Source organism: Pogonomyrmex barbatus, unplaced genomic scaffold (assembly GCF_055798465.1).
Source record: "Pogonomyrmex barbatus isolate J1 unplaced genomic scaffold, ASM5579846v1 scaffold9, whole genome shotgun sequence".
NCBI lineage: Eukaryota > Metazoa > Arthropoda > Insecta > Hymenoptera > Formicidae > Pogonomyrmex > Pogonomyrmex barbatus.
Window position 1 is genome coordinate 4,194,623 of NW_028297193.1, and position 19,412 is coordinate 4,214,034.

Below are 19,412 nucleotides of genomic sequence, written 5' to 3' on the forward strand. Positions count from 1 at the left end.
ATAATACAAAGCTAGACCGTGAATATAATGCAATCACTTTAATAATTGCAGGAATTAAACTATCATCACATTAGTAATGGTAACAAGATTCGAAACTCATATGCCATTTGAGATAATTAAAATTGGATAATTTCCATAAACACTTCAATATTGTTGATTTTAACTAATTGAAAAGTCTCTCGTAAGGCTCCAAAATATCAAAATTGTCGACTGCGAATTTACGTCGGTTTTTCAAGTCGACAACGAATCTCACTCTTTTGTCGATAAATTAAGTAGGAGACGACATCTTTACGTAACCCGCCGAGCAATCTCGACATTTAAACAAAAAACACCGGAGGGGGTTTATGTTTTTCCGGTTTAGATCGCAACTGCACTCCGGATTGCGACGCTCTGTTTTCGATCTACCGCATTTCTCGCGTGAATGAGCTTAATGACGCGCTTCGCGAGGGGGTTATGGAGACGCAAAATTGGCGAGTCGAGTTAAAGGTCGTTGTCGCGGATGCTAGACGCGAGCTCATTCCGTGAGATGCCTCGGCTCGCATCTTCCAGCCGGGCTCCAGGGCACATTTAAGGATTTGTCTCGGGAAATTAGATTCTCGCCTGACTTGCAGCCTCGTTGCATCCCGCTTTCCGCAGATTCTTCCTCTCTCCCCGCCCGTCTTTTCACCCCTTCCCCCCCCCTCCCCCTCGGCAATCCCCATACTGCTCACACCCGCCTCGATTCCCTTCGGCGTATCAACGTCCCGTCTGTCCTTAGCCCCGGGTACTTTTCGCCGGGAGTTCGTTCCCATTGTCGCGTCAGGACACCGTGGAGACCAAGAATTGGACCTTTGTCGCCGGAGCTAAGTGTTAACGCGCCCTTCGTGTCCTCTCTCCTTCGAGACTCCCCGAGCGGAAGCGAAAGAGGAATTAACTCTGAGGAAATGATCGTCTCGCTGGGCGATGAGAACAAAGCGAACGTTTTGTTTGACATAGCGTTGATAACACACAAACAACGTTTTATTCGTGATAACGAGTTTTCTTTTGAATTACTGCGAGCCTACCAAATGACCCGTCGAATCGTTGAAGTTCCGCTGAATGATCGTTAATTATTAATGAGTCGCCGCGTTTATTTAGTAATTAGTAAAACAGCATTTTGAAAGAATATATATAAGAAACTCATCTGTTAGCTGTTTTTCGTTATTTTCTTTTTTTCATAGGATATGCGAACTCGATATTAAAATACTAAAGTTATCCGAATTAAATTTTTTCGATATTTTTTTAGAGACACGAATATAAATTTATTATTCAAAAATTAAACAGAAATGGTAATGGGAACTTAATCATTAAAATAAGGTAAATACCGGATGAACATTAAAAATTTTTCTCTCTGTAACATTCTATTCAAATATATATATTCTATATCTATTAATTATTCACTTAAATACTAAAGTACTAATACTAAAGATAAGATTGTTCCATACATTTGTAATTTGTAATTTTCATATTTCTCTGACATATCGCTCGCGAGTGAATCAACTTCTCGAATACTCCGGTACCATATCATAAAACAAAACTGCAGTTACAAATCCAGCGAGCAAGTTCGCGCTCATCTTACCGTGGTACCCCGTCATCCGTCGTTCCTCTTCGTAAGAAGAAATACGAAGACGGACTCTTATAATCCGCGAGGATTTCTCTCGGACGGGTTTAAGACCAGTTCACGTCACGTCAGCCGAGTCCAAGTTGGCAGCGACGCGAGAAGGCGGCCGTAGGGCCCCTCAACCCTTTCTCCCTTTTCCCCCTTCAGCCCGATATTCCGGGATACGTTTATCTACGACGAAGAGGTAAGCGGTAGGGCGAGTGATGGCGGTGGGAGCAAGGTGGCTCGCTGAGGGATCGAAACTTATCTACTTGCTCAACTAGCTCCGGTACAGCGGAGCACCCACCCTTATCCAGTCGTAGAAACTTTGACCGACCCTGAGTCGGCGGGCCAACTTCCGCGCGAGATACGCATTTCTCAAATCTGTTCTCGTCGCTGTAAACTTAATTCCGGCTGCTTCGGCTGCCACTATCGCGCGCGGTGGAGTCTTACCATCGACGTGCGTGAAAAATGTTGTCGGGCGGGAGTTTCATCGGAGGAGGGGGGGGGGGGTGGGAGAATCTTCACTCGAGTGCTTTTCGCTGAGATCCTTTTCGAGGTAAATGCATCTCCGATGATACACCACCGCGATAAGAGGTAGAAAGGATAACTGCCCGAGTGCGGGTTGCGGTCGTAAAATCGTAGCCGATATTGCGGGAGATAGCGCATTTATGAATGGCTATTGTTCGCGCGCCTTGACACGGTAAATCTATAAATGTTGGTAAGGATTTAAGATAAAGTCTAAATCAGCATGAAATATCTTTTCGACTGTTTGTGCGGTTCGCCGTATAATTCGCAGATTGATTTATCGCCGAAATATTCCGCGGTTTCTCGCGCGTGCGTGTTTCTCGAGGTATGCGATATGAGAAATCGAAACAGGCGACTATTTCTGCGATCGAATGTTTTAATGTCGCATCGCCTCGCAATTAAAGCCTGATTTATCTTTTGTATCGCTAATAGGACGTTACTTTGCGGAACCGCCGCTCGAATGCTAGTCGTTGCAGAAGGAAATCTATAAAGTGATGTAATTAAGCCGCACGTCGCGGGCTGCGAAATGCAGGCGTAAAGGGCAGTCATTAACGTGGAAAAAGGCGAAGGAATCCCTTGGAACAATGAAACCGTTCTCGATGGTTGGAAATGAGGAATGGTTATAGACGTCGCTATCTTAAATTGTCATTTTATGAATACGAAGCAATGAAGCGCGCGTCCCTATCTTCGTTTTTTTCTGTTTTCTTTTCTTTTTTTAGATAGGAATATGTCGTGAAAAAGTTACATTGATTTTGTTTATTAAGAATGCAATCCTTAAATGTTTCTCATATAATATTTCGCGACATCAACAAGAAACGATTATAGTATATTCGATGTTTAAAGTTCAATTTGATCTAAATTCGTTTTTAAATCAAGTTGAGATTGTTGGAATTTATTTACGCGATCGAGATGGAAGTTATATACGGATTAAAGCGATAAGTAAATGATTGCGCTGACAAGAGGTATTCCAGTGATCTAAACACGTGAGTTGATTGTTATCGATAATCCTGCAATATCGTTAATCGCAAGATCGTGAGACACGATAAAATGACGGAGGTTAATAAAAAGTAATCCGACCGCTGTCCTCGAGATAGTTGATGTTGGATGACGCGGACCGGTTTGGACACCTTAAAGCAGATTACGCCCAATATATCTCGGACTTGTAATTACGCGACCGAGGATTTACCGTAATCCCGTGCGTTATCCCAACGAATTACATGATGTCATTAACATCCGCCGAGAAATCGGATGAGGGTCACGTCAACGGCGACGTAAGGATCGTAAAGATCGCGTCGGGATGGTTGTTAAGGAAAAGACGGTTTGGGAAGGATGGACAAAGAGAGCGAGACGCGAAGATGAAGTGGCGGAAACCATCTTGTACGATCGTACACGACGGAGGATAGACATCGGCGATGTCGATGAGGGAGGAGGCAGCTCGGCGGTGTTGTCGAAGTTCAGTAACCCCCCTGATTGAACTCTCTGCGACTACGTGGATACAGCGTACTCTACATAGGTATATACCGTGCCGCAGAAGCAACGGCGGCGATGGCGGTGGCGGCGGCGGCGGCGGCACCCCGTGCTCAGGATCACTCCTGCATCCGCGTCAAGCCGAGGCTTTGTGGGGCCGCACGGAGGCAGGCGACCGGAGATTACAATGGCATCTCCTCCAGATTAGCATATGAATTACGATCCCCCTCATCTACTCCCCTTCGCCACCCCTTGTGCCTTCTTCCGCATATCCCGGTCTAACGCCGCCCTGCGCATTTCCCTGCGCATCCCTCGATCTCTTCCTTCGCGTTTCTATATGTGTCTCTTTCTCTCTCTCCCTCTCTCTCTCTCTCTCTCTATTTCTCCTTCCTCCCTCTCTCTCTTTATCTCTCTTATATGAATGTGCCACTCTCCTCCTTTATCTCGATGCGGCTCCTTGCGTTGGAGTCCTGCCCACCTTCGTCGGAAGGAAGGACTTCGGAGTAGTTGCCGGCTCGTCGGGAACGCTGTCCCCGGTGTGGCGCGGACTTTGCGAATGGTAACGAAGGGGGCCCCAACGGCTCTTAGCCTTCGGGAATTCCCGGACGAGCTTCCCTGCTATTTACATGCATCGGAAGCGACGCCGGGAGCTTCAACGATGGCGCTCGTCGAACGGATGGAACAGTATCGATCGGTTACGACCCGCCTCCAAAGATAAATACCATATTTTTAATTAAATCGTGGGCTCCAATGGTACGAGCTATATTTGCCGAGGTGCTTTATTATAGAAATTATTATAGAAATTAACGTATGGACCGAATCGAACGAAAACGAATGGAAGACGGATGAGCGTCAGATTTTTGCACGAGATAATACTTTACTACAACGCAATCGCATCGATTAGAGGCCGTACGTTTTGTATTTTTTTTTTTTTTTTTTTTTAATAATAATATCGGCTAAAATTATATATTTATACACGGGACAGATCGGCGAGGCGACGACACGGGGCGCATGGTCACGCGATTGGGGAGAAAATACGAGGCGGGCGCGAGCGCGAGCGAGGACTCATTAAAAACGATGGTCGATCGACAATTTGTTCTCTCGATTATCTGAAGCCTCGTCATACATACGCGGGGACCACCCAGTTATCCTACCGTGACGCGAAATTTATGACCGGCGGCTACCGCGACGATAAGCAAATGTCAACATGACGGCCATCGCCAGCTGTAAAATTCCACGTAATTAATAAAATTGGCTCTCGGCGAAAGGTGTGCACGGGGAAGATATGGCGCGGGACGGCGCGAAGAGGAGCCGCGCGCGCGACAACTCTGTAGAGAGAACGAGCCGATGAATATCAGCTCGTGGGTGGGTGGTACCGCGGTGTACATTTTTTATCGTCTAGTCTATCGCGCGTCGTCGGCGCGAGTATGAATTTTATATACGACGAACGTGTTCACTATTACAGCGACTCACTATTACAGCGAATTATCTGTAGTTCATTACATAGTGCTCTTGCATTGATATGGAATCTAACGTTGTTAAAGACATCGAGTATACGTATACTGCGCAAAATAAAATTGTCTTTCCCGTAATTAATACGAGAGATACGTTTTCAGCATGACACTGTAATTTGTAATTGACTCATCATAGATCGTATTGTGTCTGTAAGAGCATATTTATAATTCTTCGTCGCCGTTCGTGATTATATATAAAATATGTGTGATTACGATCTCTCGCGACGTATCGAGGTTTTTTATTTGTATTGTGTAAAGATAATATTGTGAATGGAAAAATGGAAATTTTACTTTGAAAACGTTAGAAATTTTTTTTTTTAATAATTAGTCAAATTTAATGATACATAGAATTTTTAACGAAAATTTAGAATATTCGTCAATGTAATTAAATTAGCGACCTAATTTTTTTAATGTCGAGACGCATATTGGATCGATTGCTTGTTCTTACCTCCGCGGTTTTCACTGTCCGCTGGCTTCACTTGAATAGGACGGTTCATCTGCAACAAAAATAAAAACGACACATTATAATCACGTCGCAATAGAGCGATTCCTACGATATTTCTTATATTTACAGACAGTCGCGTAAACTTTCGTTCTTCTATTTCTGCTTTTATCCTTCCTGAGAAGGTAGAAGCGGAGTGAGCAAAACGAAGATCCATGATAAAGGACAGAGAGAGCTGGCACGCGCAGGAGGAACAGAGATATCCAGTTTGCCGAGAAAGCGGAAGTATCGTTATTTGTCCGGCATGTATGCGCTCGTCCTTCGCGTCACTTCGGCCCCGTTCAAACACCATCAGTGGTTTGCGAGAGCTTCCTCTGTCGTTGACAGTTCTGGCTGTCAGAGTGCGCGTGGGCTCGCGAGGCACAGCGCAGAAACGCGCGGGAACGAGATGGAACGAGTGACAGAAGCGCTCGAGAAAGGGCGAAGAGGGCGGGCAAGAGAGTAGTCGTCGGGCTTCTCATCCCAAGGTTGTGGGTTACGAAAGCACGGAACCCGCCACTCGTCCTTCCGCCGCGGTTCTGCTGGAAGTCCTTTGGACCTGCGGGTAGGGATCCCAACGAACAAATAACATTGTTTATTTCTCGGACGGGTCGCACCGCCGTAGCGCGTTCCAGTTCGCTCCTGGGGGATGAGGATGCATGATTCATGACGTTGGAGGGACACAGGACCGTTCTTCGATCCCGGTTTCCATTCCACCGCCCGTGTTCCATCTTCGTCCGTCTTCCCACGCTCTCGCTTCTTCCATCAACCTCGCCCGGTCTTGAACTCTTTACACAATATACCCTTCTTCCAACCCCCTTCTTTCACTCTATTTCTGTATTTCCGTTTGGCGCAAATGTCGCTTTCAACAGTAGTTATCCTACTGCTGGCCTTGCAGATCCTTTCTCTCTGACCAATTTTCCTCTGAGGATCACTAGACGGCCGCATACAGACGCGAGGGAATTTCAAAACCTTACCTTAGTTTACCACTGACACGATTTTGCTTTTCAAATATTTGTAATGCGGGAACATGCGTGTATGTGTAGTGCCAGGAAAGAAATAATATAAAAAAATATAATAATTATCGAAATAAATTTATTAAAAAAATAAAAGTTGAAGAATAATAGAAGATAATGGAATAATTACAATGAAGAATAATACACATTAAATCTATTGCAATGTTAATAATGATAAAATTTTATTTCTATTAATATAACAAAACACGTATAAAATTGTATGTCGATCGAAATGAACGACTAGAGAGATAACAACAATGGTATCTTTTTAATTGTATACGTAACGGGATATGCTGGACTGGAAAATCTGGTTTTTAACGCGGCAACAACTGGGCATTGCGACCATCTGTCTTCTGACTCCCCGTTTCTTTTATTTTCATTATACGCTTCCATAAGAATCACGGGGAAAGGATGCCGCGATATGCGGTAGAGTGAGAACGTGCTCGGCAACCCCGAAACTTTTTCTATGCGCATGCATATCGAGCACAAAGAGAAGCGACGTCGGGGTCAGTGCCACGATCACGTAGACATATTATACGGGGGTATATGTACATCAAACGAGCGAGCATGGGTGGTTCCGGGTTCATGGAGCTCTCTTCTCCGAGATCGATATAACGCAACTATCGCGGCCTGCACGTATCGCGTTGTGTTCCCTCGTGGAGGAAATTTTTTAACAGTGTCGCGCATCGTCGTGTCTGTGTGTAAGCGAGTCACGAAGGGATAGAAAATGCGTGATTGGAAAGGTCTATGGCAGCGGGGCTGTGGAAAACGCGTGAGATTGCACGTTTCTCGAACGTACGAGCAATTAACGGCGTCTCGAGGGATCAAACTTCGCGTTATCGATTTATCTGACGATACGCGACTGTCAGGTGGTAATTACTCGCAACTCTGCGAGGAGGGTTACCATTAATTCTTTAATATTTCACAGCGGCGGTTGTACGTCCGGTCGCGATTCCCGAGACCGGTGTGTACCGGTGAGGGACGACGGAAGGAGAGAAAACGGTCGTGACGACAAGCAAGACTGCGAGGGGAAACGGGAGAAAGAGAAAGAGGAAGATCGAAGAGAGTGAAAGAAAGATAGAGAGCGAGATAGAGAAAGGGGGAATAGAACGAGAGAGAGAGAGAGAGAGAGAGAGAGAGAGAGAGAGAGAGAGAGAGAGGGAGGGAGGGAGGGAGAAGGTCACTTTAAGCACTGTCCGCTGGTCAGGAAATTAAACTTTGAGTCGAGAACTGGCCATTAGGCGTTTGTTGTTGCCTCGTTGTCAGGGGAACCCGGCGTCCGTATAGATACCGGAACTGAGATACGACGCTTCGTCTCCCGCCTTGTCTCTCCGGACGAGTTTAACGTTGAATGCATCGTGTAAATGTCACTTACGACCCGTGGGATCTGTACCAGTCAATAACGATCAGGTGAGCGAGACTTCCGCTCGGCTGGACGATACTTCGCCGGCAAGACGTGCCGATTAACATGGCCGACTATTAACTACCGCGTAATCTCGTTACTGCGCCCGGTGGTCGTAGCCACTCGATTGCAGCAGCGAGGTGATGTCGGTTGGCAGCGAGCCATGATATCGCAGCGAGATGCCGTCACGTCTCCGGGATTAGTCCCATCATCCGAAAGTCCATTTCACTTCGTCATTTAATCGTAATCTTTATTCGTGATTTGTGAAAAAAAAATGTGCGAAGGGGCGCGACGGATGTTGCGGCAGAGAAGCGTTATCAAAATTGAAAATTGATCCTTTTTGCGTACTAATTGGCACTGACGCTTGTTGAACGTGTCTACGCGAGTTATTTTCGCAAAGGAATTTTAGATTAAAGTTAACACACGCGGAGAGGAGCGCCGCACGCGCCGCGCGCGTTATATGCAAAATGGACGAACGAAGACAGATAGTTTCAGGCCGCCCTCATGCATAAAAGTCGTTTTGGGTTCGCGATTAACTCTCGTTCTCTTTGGAACGCTGCCGGAGGAAGCTGGATAATTAAGTATGTTTTTTTTCAACAGGACGCCGTCGTGTTCTCGCGGAGAGATCACGGAGAAAAAGCCGCGCCTCTATTTAACGATCGCGTTACGATCGAGCGTCGACCCTTTGGCAATTTGTGTCATCAGCCGCGTGCACTTGGAAAATCGATCCCCTTGAGAGGCACCGCTCAAGATGGATGGTAATAAGTAAATGTGTTTGCTGAGCCCCGAGCGCGCATCACGAGCAATTAATTAAGCTCGATTATCTATGTACACTGCGGGAAAGTGCGCTGCCTCGCTGGCTACCACCCGGTAGATACTGAATGATAGCCACGCGCGCGGCAAATGCGCCGAATGATAATGCCATCTTGTCCTACTCGCGGCGGAACTTTGTTTTATCGAATTAGCGCCGGAGGATATCTCTCGCGTAATTGAGAATATTTTACCTCGAGAAGTTCACGTGGAATTTATATACGGCTGAATAATGCCGAGAGGCGCCCGGAGAAACGCGTGATATATATCGATAGAAATTTGGGAATTCGCGTGGTGATTTTTCGGAAAAATATCAAGCCGTCACGTGCCACGTGAAATCTCGACCGTCTCAATTTATATCCATTGATAAAACGGAGCCTCTTCTTTCAGGGCGGCTTTCTGGAGAGCCACGCAAAACCCAGATAGGGGATGGGCGCAGGCTGATAACCGCCGAATTGAATGGTGAATGCCGTTTCGGAAATTGAATAAGCTATCGTGCTAGGGCCGAGCTGCCGAGTAGCGCTGCCGGTATTTGACCTGCCTGCGTGCAATCAATGTACTGATTGGAGATAAGGGCCTGCCCTGTAGCCCCCGGCATCCTCCCGGGCATGATTTATATACGGTCTTTGCCGACGATGTATTCATTACTTGATTACCCATCGGCGAGTTAATGCCGATCGCGATTTCTGTAACAGGCTGCAGATATCCGACTCTCTTTCGCGAAAAGTACACATTTATTATTTATATCTTTAGTCGTTCTCGAGTGGAGTGACTTAATGTCCTTTGTCGTTAATCATCAAATCTTAAGCCATAAATTAGTTTTTGTGGAAAAAATTCCGTCGAAAAAATTCTCACGGCTTTCACGACTCACAATTGGCCCTTTGCATGTTATTGCGGTTGATTTCATCACTGAATGCGAAAACTTTCAAAGCATGCCGAAGACATGGTTCGGCTACGAACATGCACTCGACATTTTCGTTGCATAATTCAGTTATTCTAATTAGTACGGGCGTGCGCTCGCGAGCGTCTAGCTCGAGTTAACTTGAATAATCCTTCGCGTGGATATCAAGCACGGGGGAGAACTGCATGCTAACTGCACGAAATCTGCGTTCGCGGTCGTGCCCGTTAATACGGCTAATTTGTCGACTGCTTCGGAGCGAATGCCAGTCCTCTCTGTGTTTCTCGTCGGATGCTGCTGCGCGGCAGATACCAAAGCGGAGGGAACGCGGAAAGAGGATGAACCTGCCAGCAAGCAGATTACATCTAAATGGATCCCGGTCGGGATCTAATTGGCAAATTAATTGCAACCAGTAATTAATTCCGTTGCTTCGACAATTGATATTTGACGTTCCGTTTGTCGCTGGTTAACTGGCTCTTTTCGAAATGGCTCCGCACGTACTTCTCCAAACGTGTATCATCTCGTCCGCGGTAGAATTTGCCGATCGCAAGAGAGAGAGAGAGAGAGAGAGAGAGAGAGAGAGAGAGAGAGAGAGAGCCCGTTCCATTGTTCCGTTCGCATCGCGTTTCGTCCAATTTCCGTGCGAATTTGTTTGCAATATCGCGCGCTTAGCGCGTTATCGGCGTCACTTTTTGACGCGATCAAACAATGCATCTCCGGCCGAGTGATAACTCGCATTGAAGCCCAGGTTGCGATTCAGTGCAGGATAAATAAATGTGCACCTGCGTCCCCGGCACGGCCTGTTTCGTGATTATAGGATTCACGTTTTATTGTCGGCAGCAGAGTGCTGCATGATTGAACATCATGCTATATAACGGTGATGTGCGCCATGCGCGTCGAAACTAACGCGGGTATGACTGACTAATCGCGGGTATGACTGACTAATCGGAATAAAAATATTCAATTGATCAGTTTATTAAGAAAAAAATTTGAAGAACATTTAGTGTATGACGAAAATCAGCAAGATTAGCTTAAAGCAACATAAACATTAAAACTCTGTATAAAATAAAAATGATAATCGAGTTTCAATGAGAAAATATTAATGTGAACTGTGTAACTGAATTAAGAAATGTTAGAATTATAAAAAATATAAAATTTAATATATTTCTTTAATGTATCTGTTAGAAATATAATACATTTGGACAAATTTAGAGATCATTGTGTATCAATATTTGTAACAAAAAATAATTTTAAAGCCATATTTTTTATTACACACTTAAATAATTTTAATTAGAAAGAACGTAAAAATGGTTTTTTGTTTACAATTTCATACATGTACATGTTGCATACGATATCTTCACTCGCGAATTATTTTTCTAAAGGAACGAGTTACAGAACAAGTTTTTAGCGGATATATGTAACGTTTCCATTTTGGACACTTCACTTTGAACGCGAATGATCATGTTTGCGTCATGTCTGTTAAATAAAAACGCAAGTTTAGAAAACCAATTCCATGGCGATCGTGTCGGCTGTGTTTGTCCGGAACATCGCGCTAAAATTCAGACGCAAGTAGAAATCGAACGATTGCCGCGCGTATCGCTGTTCTCGTATCTCTTTACTGCATGTTGTCGGGTTACGATACTGCGGCAAAGTAACGCATTCTCTCGAAACGGGGGAATTACGTTGCGCTTTTTTTTCCGCGTTTCGTAACCATACTCTGACGTATGGCCAACGAATTTTTTTACACGATCGTACCTGTACGGGATATAAAGCATTCGCTTTCCCGCCTATTCAATTTCTCTCCTTTTTTTTCCATCCCTCTTTTTTTTTATTCAGCCCCATCAGTTTTTTCCCTAACGCTCTACAAATATTTGAGCGCCAACTATACCTCCCCTCCCCTCCCCTTCCCCCCCCCCGCCATCGAAAGAGCATTCGAGTCGAGTGAGCTTTCGCGCCCCCCCTCTGGGCCAATCGTCGTTCACCGATTGTAATCTAAGCCAATGCTTCGGCGCGCATTAAATGTCAAACGTTATACGCCTCTCTATTTCACGGCTCTGCGGTAGCGAGCGCCCGGGCGTTGGATGTGGCAGTCGGCTCGACAAACGCTCGGAAAATCACGAGGCGGGATGCGATTGCCCCGACGGTTTACAGCGCTCTTTGACGCGGTTCCGTTGTCACGTACTGCCATTCCGAGCTTCGATCGCCTCCCATTTGGCGGGTTACAATCGTAACAACGTCGAAACTTCATTGCTTCTACATGATCCGCCCCCGGTAAATGTTCGCGTCGCGCATAAGAAACCGACGACGTCACGCGGATCGTCGGGGGAATAGTTCCAGCTTAAAAGAGACGACCCGAAGAAAACGTCCCCGAAGATTTTCGACGAAAATTTCAAGTCAGGGGAAGAAGGTCAGAGAGAATCATCGAGTTCGCGAGAAGCTAACAATGCGCGTGAAGTCTTCGAGTTTCAACGTCGCGTGAGTTTCAACGTAGCTGTTTTCAAATTATCCTCGGTTCTTATAGAATCTCAACGAAATCTCAATTCGGTCGTGATCGCGTTTGGCAGAATAGAAAGTGTTGTTTTTACATTAAAATTACGTCGTTACATTTAAATTAATTGGGGATACATTTTAGTTAGAGCGATCAAATCCAATGAGACTTCTTTCCTTTTTTCGAGCCTCACGAATTTTATCATCGCGAGTTTTAATCGATTATACGCGTCCAGACGCTAGGTCAGGCATCCATCCATCGTCCATTGGCACGTACCATCCGGTTTATTATTGGCGATGGCTCGGCATCTGGATTTAGGATTGATGTGCCGTGCAAAGCGCCGCGCGGCCATGTGGCGGGCCACATTACCGACAACGTTATGCACCGGCACATTCACGTGTGTCGCCGCATTAATTGATGCACGTTCCCGCATCAACACTGAGCCCCCGAACGTCTCGTGAGAACTCGTCATGTGTGCCTCGGTAACGAAGAGTTTTCGATACAATCGCTCGATGTTTTCGCGTCCGTAAACACATAAGCGGCGTGCGCGAGAGACGAGGAAGATTTACACGATTGACAGGTAGGCGGCCACGGAGCGACAGCGAGATCTCTGAAATATCTGCGGATGTTCGATCCGGGGGGAGAGGATTGTTCTTTCCACGTGCGAGATACGCGTGTCGTTTGCGAACCAGTGAGTAGCTCGTCAAATGCGTTTGATTGCATCGCGCCGCGTTTACGCGGCAATTAATCTCATCTTTTCCCCGCTTTCCTCGCTTTTTAATCACACGCGAAATATATACCCCGTGCATCGCCAAGTATCACTCTACTTAATGAAGCGCGCTACGGTTAATTCGTTCCTGAGACTCGCCCAGGGGATCGATAGATTCTTCGAAAGCGGCGAGTTCGCCGCAATATTCGAAATGATGCAAGGGTTGTAAAAAAAAAAAAAAAAAAAAAACAAAACATTCGCACGATTAATCAGACGAATGAGAAACGTACTCCCTATCGCTTCCTCGCCCCTTTCCCTTCTTCCTCTCCTCTTTGCTCCAAACCGCTGAGTAACCGAACGCAAAGACACGCCTGCGGCATTGAAACAGCTGCTCGCGTGCGTATACGCGCGCGATTCTACGCGTATGTCGTGCTCGCGTGCGCGGTACATACGTCGCTTACTAACGTTATGCGTAGGGCTGGCACGAGGGGGAAGGGGGGAAACAGGAAAACCGGCGTGACGAGAGGGTGTTATTATAAACGTTACGTATGCAGAGGCTGCGCGACATATGGATGAGCGCGCGTTACATCCGCGTCAGACCGCCAGGAATAGTCACGCGTAAACACATGGGAGAGGATCTTTTACGACGCGAGCGCGCGCGTGAAGGGACCGCGCGCGATAACACTTGGCGGGGCGGAGGGGAGGAGTGGGCGGAATCCACTGAAAATCGGCAGCCGGTCGTAAACTCGCGGGATATCATATGCATTTACACGCGTGCCCGTCAAGACGACGTCTTCCACGTCGTCGTTCCTCTCTCTCTCTCTCTCTCTCCTTCCGCTTTTACGATCTCGCCGTACATTTCCGCATACGCGAATCGTACGTCGAAAGCGACTACGTGACTTGAATCCTGATGCGTGCATCACGAGCGTGTTCGAGCGAGACCATCGCACACGACCATCGCGAGGAAGGGCCCCCCCGGGGAAGAAATCCGACATCCACGAGCCTAATCCCGCCTCGCGATCCGCCGATCGATCGATCCGTCGCCGGAGGATGTGCCGAGGCATCCCCGATGCGCGACGCGACGAATGTTTAATGTGTACACACATCTTCGCCCGTGTGACACGTGCGAGAGGTCTTCCTACTCCCTCGGAGAAAGAAAGAGAGAGAGAGAGACGAAGGAGAGCGGTCGGGAAAATTTAAAACTATTCGCGCAAGCGCACTCACCATCTGCAGGTCGTTCCGACGCGACGATACCACTTCCAGAATATGAACCATTGGTGAACAATTAAGCACGGGTGGTGGTGGTACTGAGCGGGTGCGCGAACCCGCGAACTTTTATTCGAAACCGGAACTTCTGCTCTTCACGAGCTCACAACGAGGTCGCGCGATCGTTGATCGTGATCGACGATAGCGTCACGAATTATCACAGCACGAAACGAGGAGTTTGCGCGGAGAGAGATCGTCGATAGCACACGTTGTATCTCGCGCCACTTGAAGAATAACGGGAGTGATATTGTCAGCGAATTAGCGATACCGTCCAGAAAGTGCGGCAAACAAGTTTCAACGAAGATGCTCAAGTCTTCTTGTCTTGTTTGTTTCTTCTCGACTTACTTCATCGCACCAAGCACAGCACGCGAGTACGGCGTAGTCTCGCCGATAGATACGGGTTCGGCGTGTGCCACGCGTGTGCGTACAAGAAGGGCACGCGAGCAAGCGAGCGAGCGAGCGGGCGGGCGCGACAATGAGAGCAAGAGGAATAGAGGGGACAGAGCTATAGATAAAACCCCGAACGCAGCTCGCCCGCGACTGATTCCCCAGGCCTACACGCACCCTCTAGTTTTCTCCCTTTCATCCCCCACTACCCACCCTCTCGACCACTATCCCCTTCCTCCTCCTCCACCTCCTCCTCCTCTTCCTCCTCCTTCTCCTCCTCCTTCCTCCTCGCCTGCCCCCGCCTCCTTTTCCGCCACCCTCCGTGCTTCTCTTACCCTTCGTAAGTCTCCCTCTTATCCCCTACGTGCCTGCCCCCCTCTCTGAACGCTACGCACCCTTTGCGAGGAAGCCCACGCACCCTCGGAGCAGCCAATATACTACGTCTCTCTCCTCTTTTCCTTCTCTTTATCATTTATCTCTGTTCCACCTTACGCATTTTCTCGTAATCCCCTTTCTACCCTCCGCCCTTCGAGATATCGTAGTTTTGCCAGTGTCCTTTTCTATCGTTCTGTATTGACGGAACCCCATAACATTCAGCCAATCAAACGCGCGCGCATTTTCAGGGTCCTCGTGCTTGCGGTCCTCAAAGAAAAAAAAAAAGAAGAAAAAGAGAAAACCGGGACACGGGAGGAGAGAAGCTGAGGCATCGAAAGGTACTAAGGACCGGGGATCCATCCCTGGGAGAGGTGTGTGTGTGCGTGTATATCGTGTACCATACACACACACACACGCACACACACACACACACACACACACACACACATACTTACATTCTACGCATCCTTAGGGAGGCGATGGGGAGTAGTAGGCAGGGATCTGTTCTAGGTCGAAGCTATAATAGGGAAACGTTCTTCGAAGCTTAAGTCTGCTTCGCGAGATGAGATGGGACGATATCTATTAGCGCAGAATACTCGACGTTGCGAATCGTTTCTTTTCGTGAAAGAACGGCCAAAGGGAGAAAAAGGAAATTATATTAAAATGAGTAAAAAAAAGAACGCGAATAAAAATATCGCTGCTTTGTATACCGCAAAATTCCGGTATTCGAGATATTACACGGTGTTCGCGCGCTTCGGGGGGATGAAATTAGGTCACTGTCGGACGTTATCTCTCGCGAAGGGAGAATCAACGCTTGATGGAGCCAGATGAAATGTCCGTGAGCGACGTATGAGATCCGCTTAATCCCACTATTCATGCGAAAATTTATCTTTGCCGAGCGCTTGAGCGTAAGGAGATGCATTTCGAATCCGAACGAATATCGCTCGAAAGGAGGCAAAATAAAACACGCGGACGGAGAGGAGAAACGCGAAAGGACCCGCAGTTAACCTCTCGACTTCACTCCCTCCTTTCGCCCCTCGGGGATTTGTTGGTCCAGAAGGACCACTCGTACGTACATTCGCGAAACTCTCTGCCGAGCCCTCTCTCGCCGTACCATCCCTTCCTACAGGCATCATCCGCAGTTCGCGTTTTTAAAGGGCGCACAAAAGCCACCGGAAATTGCTGCTGGCTCTTCCGACGTTACGGCCGGTTCTATATCTGTCCCTCTCTCCACCGATTCTCCCTCCCTCCTTCCCTTCTTCCCTCCCTCACTCTCTCTCTTTCTCTCTCCGTGCTTCGTTCACGTATGCCTCTCTTTTTCTTCTCTTTTTATCTATCTTCTCTTCTTCTGCCATCGACGATTTCACGAATAGGTACCTACCGAGGCGGCAAGAGTTCCGATAATGACGGATTTGGATAGCGGCTCGGCCGCTTCTGCATCAGGGATGAGGCGCGACGACGAATGGGCGTCGGCTACGGGCCTGGCTTTAACGAAGTACGATCGTGGCGGGGATATCGTGCGAAAAATCCGTCTCTCTCGCGTTATTCGCCATAGCAGGAGGTAAGCGAATGGCGATAGATCGAGGTCGCCGTCGGTCGGCTGTTTAATGCGCGATCCGTTCTACGGAGGCTGTTCTACGGAGGTGTTTCGTTTTTATTGGCAGTATAGCCACGATACGCTACGCGCCAATCGGGAAAAACGAATTTTCATTATTACCAGTATAATGGTAAATCGTACATCGAAACGCTAGAGCGCGAGTGATTTAGCATTCGTACGATCCGTGAGAAAGTTATTCTAAAAATAGTTTGAGTTTGGGTAAAACGAGAAATATTTTCGCGTATAAATTATATGTTATTTGCTTCGCGAATCCTATTTTAATCGAGCATCGAATCTGTTTCTATTTATTGGGATAAATACATCTTTTCTTGTACCATTATAAACTTATATATGCATCATTATTTTAACATTATTTCCAATTATATTATTAATTATTAACATCGTTTCTTGATGTCTCTCGTAAATGTAACTGCAATACAAATTGGTTTAAAAAAAAGAAAAAAAAAACAATTTTATCTCGTTTTCATAATAGAAATTAAAATTAGGATTATAAAATCATCCATCTAAATCTGTCAAACTTATGCTAATAACTAGATGTTTAAAACACACTTATGTGAAACTTTGCTCGGAATTGTATTACGTTCGATTTGAAATCATCGTCATATACGTTGTGGAAAAAAGTTTAGTCGCGCTTATGAGTTGCTAAAAGGCCGAGGCCGGAGTCTGCACAGCATGCTCCGGAGCTGCTGACTAGGCCGAAGTATTTACCTAGCGGCGAAGGGTGAAGATGGACGCGCACGGAGGAAAGGAAGCAAGTGAAAGTTCGTAAGGAAAACTCCAACGAACCAGGCCGCGTTGCTTTTTGATGACTTCGGCGAAGTTCGCCTCGGGACGATGAAGTCTGGGAAAGACTTCGAAACTCGAACGTCGATATGGAAAGTGCGGGAGCCCGGATGTTATGGATTACGCGATCAATCTCGTGCGAAAATGGCGAAAAGTTCGCGGGCCATGAAGCGCGTGGGAGGGGGGGGGAGAGAGAGAGAGAGAGAGAGAGAGAGAGAGAGAGAGAGAGAGGGGTAGGAAAAAAGTTTTGCCGTTTCATTCGCCTGTTTCGACGTTCTTGCACCACGCTACGATCACTTTTTACGCCTGCTATTGTGACAAGATTGATTCCATAAATTCGTGATGAGCTCCACAAGACGAATAATACTTCGATAGGCAGATGTTGTATCCGAGGAGATATTAACTGAATATATATCGCACATCATCTCAATAAAAACTTTGACTTTCTAAATATAACTACACGAACAATTTAAATTAGCAATTAAATTTTCGAAATGGAGGACGCGAATTTTATTTGCCGGCGTAATCAATTATATGACTATAATTCATAAATATTGTTCTTATAATATCCTCGTATTAATTTAATAGAATTTTGTGACGTAATTGTACGCAATCTATCATGTCACTTGGTGCCAGCAGTTTGAAATCGATCGATAAATATGATAAATTATCGGATAATTCTCGACTAACTTCGACGAGACATCCACTTATCTTCCATCAAACGTGACTCGTACGTGATGCTAGGACTTCGGGGTCCTCTATCTTCATCTCCTATACCCACATCTTTTTCGATATTCAAGTCCGCACGTCATTTGAGCCTGTAACATGCCCGGTCACGGTGTAGATTGTCGTTACTGAAACTCTGATATACACGGACAGATGTCGTTCGTCTTTAGTGCGGATGTGATTTGATCGCGGGGCGGTTATATATGCGCACGCGGAATCGTATAAAAGGTAATAATGCGGAGATACGAATGCGATGGAAGTAGATTTTAATGTCCTCAAGGGTAATATTGATACCGCTGAGGTTGAAACAGTGCCCTCTCGAGAATACGACGAAATCTGATCGCGGACGATGTTATCGCGATACATATATCCGGGGCGGTGATATTATTCATACGCGGTATGCGTTTATAAAGAAGCTCACGGGCCAGGGTAGAGAGATGCGATCGTGGACTCCGGGAGCGACCCTCTCCAATAGCAACCCGCGGGAGAACCTCTTACCCGATCTCCCGATATCAGAGTCTGCGATTAGCGACCCTTTCTCCAGCTGGCAACCCGTATTCGAGAAGACCCTTCGCTCCGTGACTCTTCAACATTCTTCGTATTGGCCTTATTACGTTTTTCCCTTTCTCACCGGTTCTAACCCCTCCTTTGCCTAATGATTTTTTTCCTTTGCCCACATGGAAAAGTTTCTTTCATCTTATTTTATTTTTTTTTTTCGTGACGATATATCTACTCTCGTTTTATATAAATACGAATAAATTCTTTGAATTATTATCGTACGCGATAAAAATTGAGGTTTTTAGAAGATTTAATGCAAGTACTATTCTTGATCTTTTGTATAATCAAAAAGCATCATATAAAAATGGGTTGGGCTGTGATTAATCAGTCTTGCGTAAGAAATGAAAAACCGACCGAGTTTTAGTAGAGTAACCGATGGCATTATGAGTTTTGCTCCCTTCGTTGCGCTTGGGCTCTTATGTTAGAACAAGCGCACGCAATCAGCTAGTTATTTTGATAGCTAAAAAGAATCATACCATCTGTATTCTTTCCCGGAGAGATAGAAAGTATAGTTGAACATATGGTTTCAGTTGTATAATATTCAAATACTATTTACTATTGCTAAAGTTTTTATAAAATTATTCGCAAGATAAAAACTGCTGATGATTATAGTAAATAAAATTTTATCAATATTGAGCATAATAATAATAATTTAATAATAATTTAAACAACGTATATGTAGATGTATTAGGATAGAATCTAATGAATATATTAAGTATTTAATAATTTATAGTACGCAAAGACAAATAAAATAAACCAAGACTATTA

At 46.0% G+C, this 19,412-nt stretch overlaps 1 protein-coding gene across 17 annotated transcripts in view; it reads right to left on the reverse strand.

Annotated features, from left to right (window-relative positions):
• The window catches only part of bru3 (CUGBP Elav-like family member bruno 3), a 248,771-nt gene that overhangs the window by 80,271 nt on the left and 149,088 nt on the right, over positions 1-19,412 (reverse strand). For 14 of the 17 annotated variants that reach the window (XM_089084572.1, XM_025218744.2, XM_089084571.1 and 11 more), the window contains one exon: positions 5,576-5,624. In XM_089084572.1, the coding sequence (XP_088940698.1) occupies positions 5,576-5,624 (49 nt within the window). Of the gene's footprint in view, positions 1-5,575; positions 5,625-5,699; positions 5,802-14,155; positions 14,745-19,412 lie in introns of those variants that run through there. The other 3 variants (XM_025218747.2, XM_025218742.2, XM_089084569.1) reach the window with 2 other exon arrangements.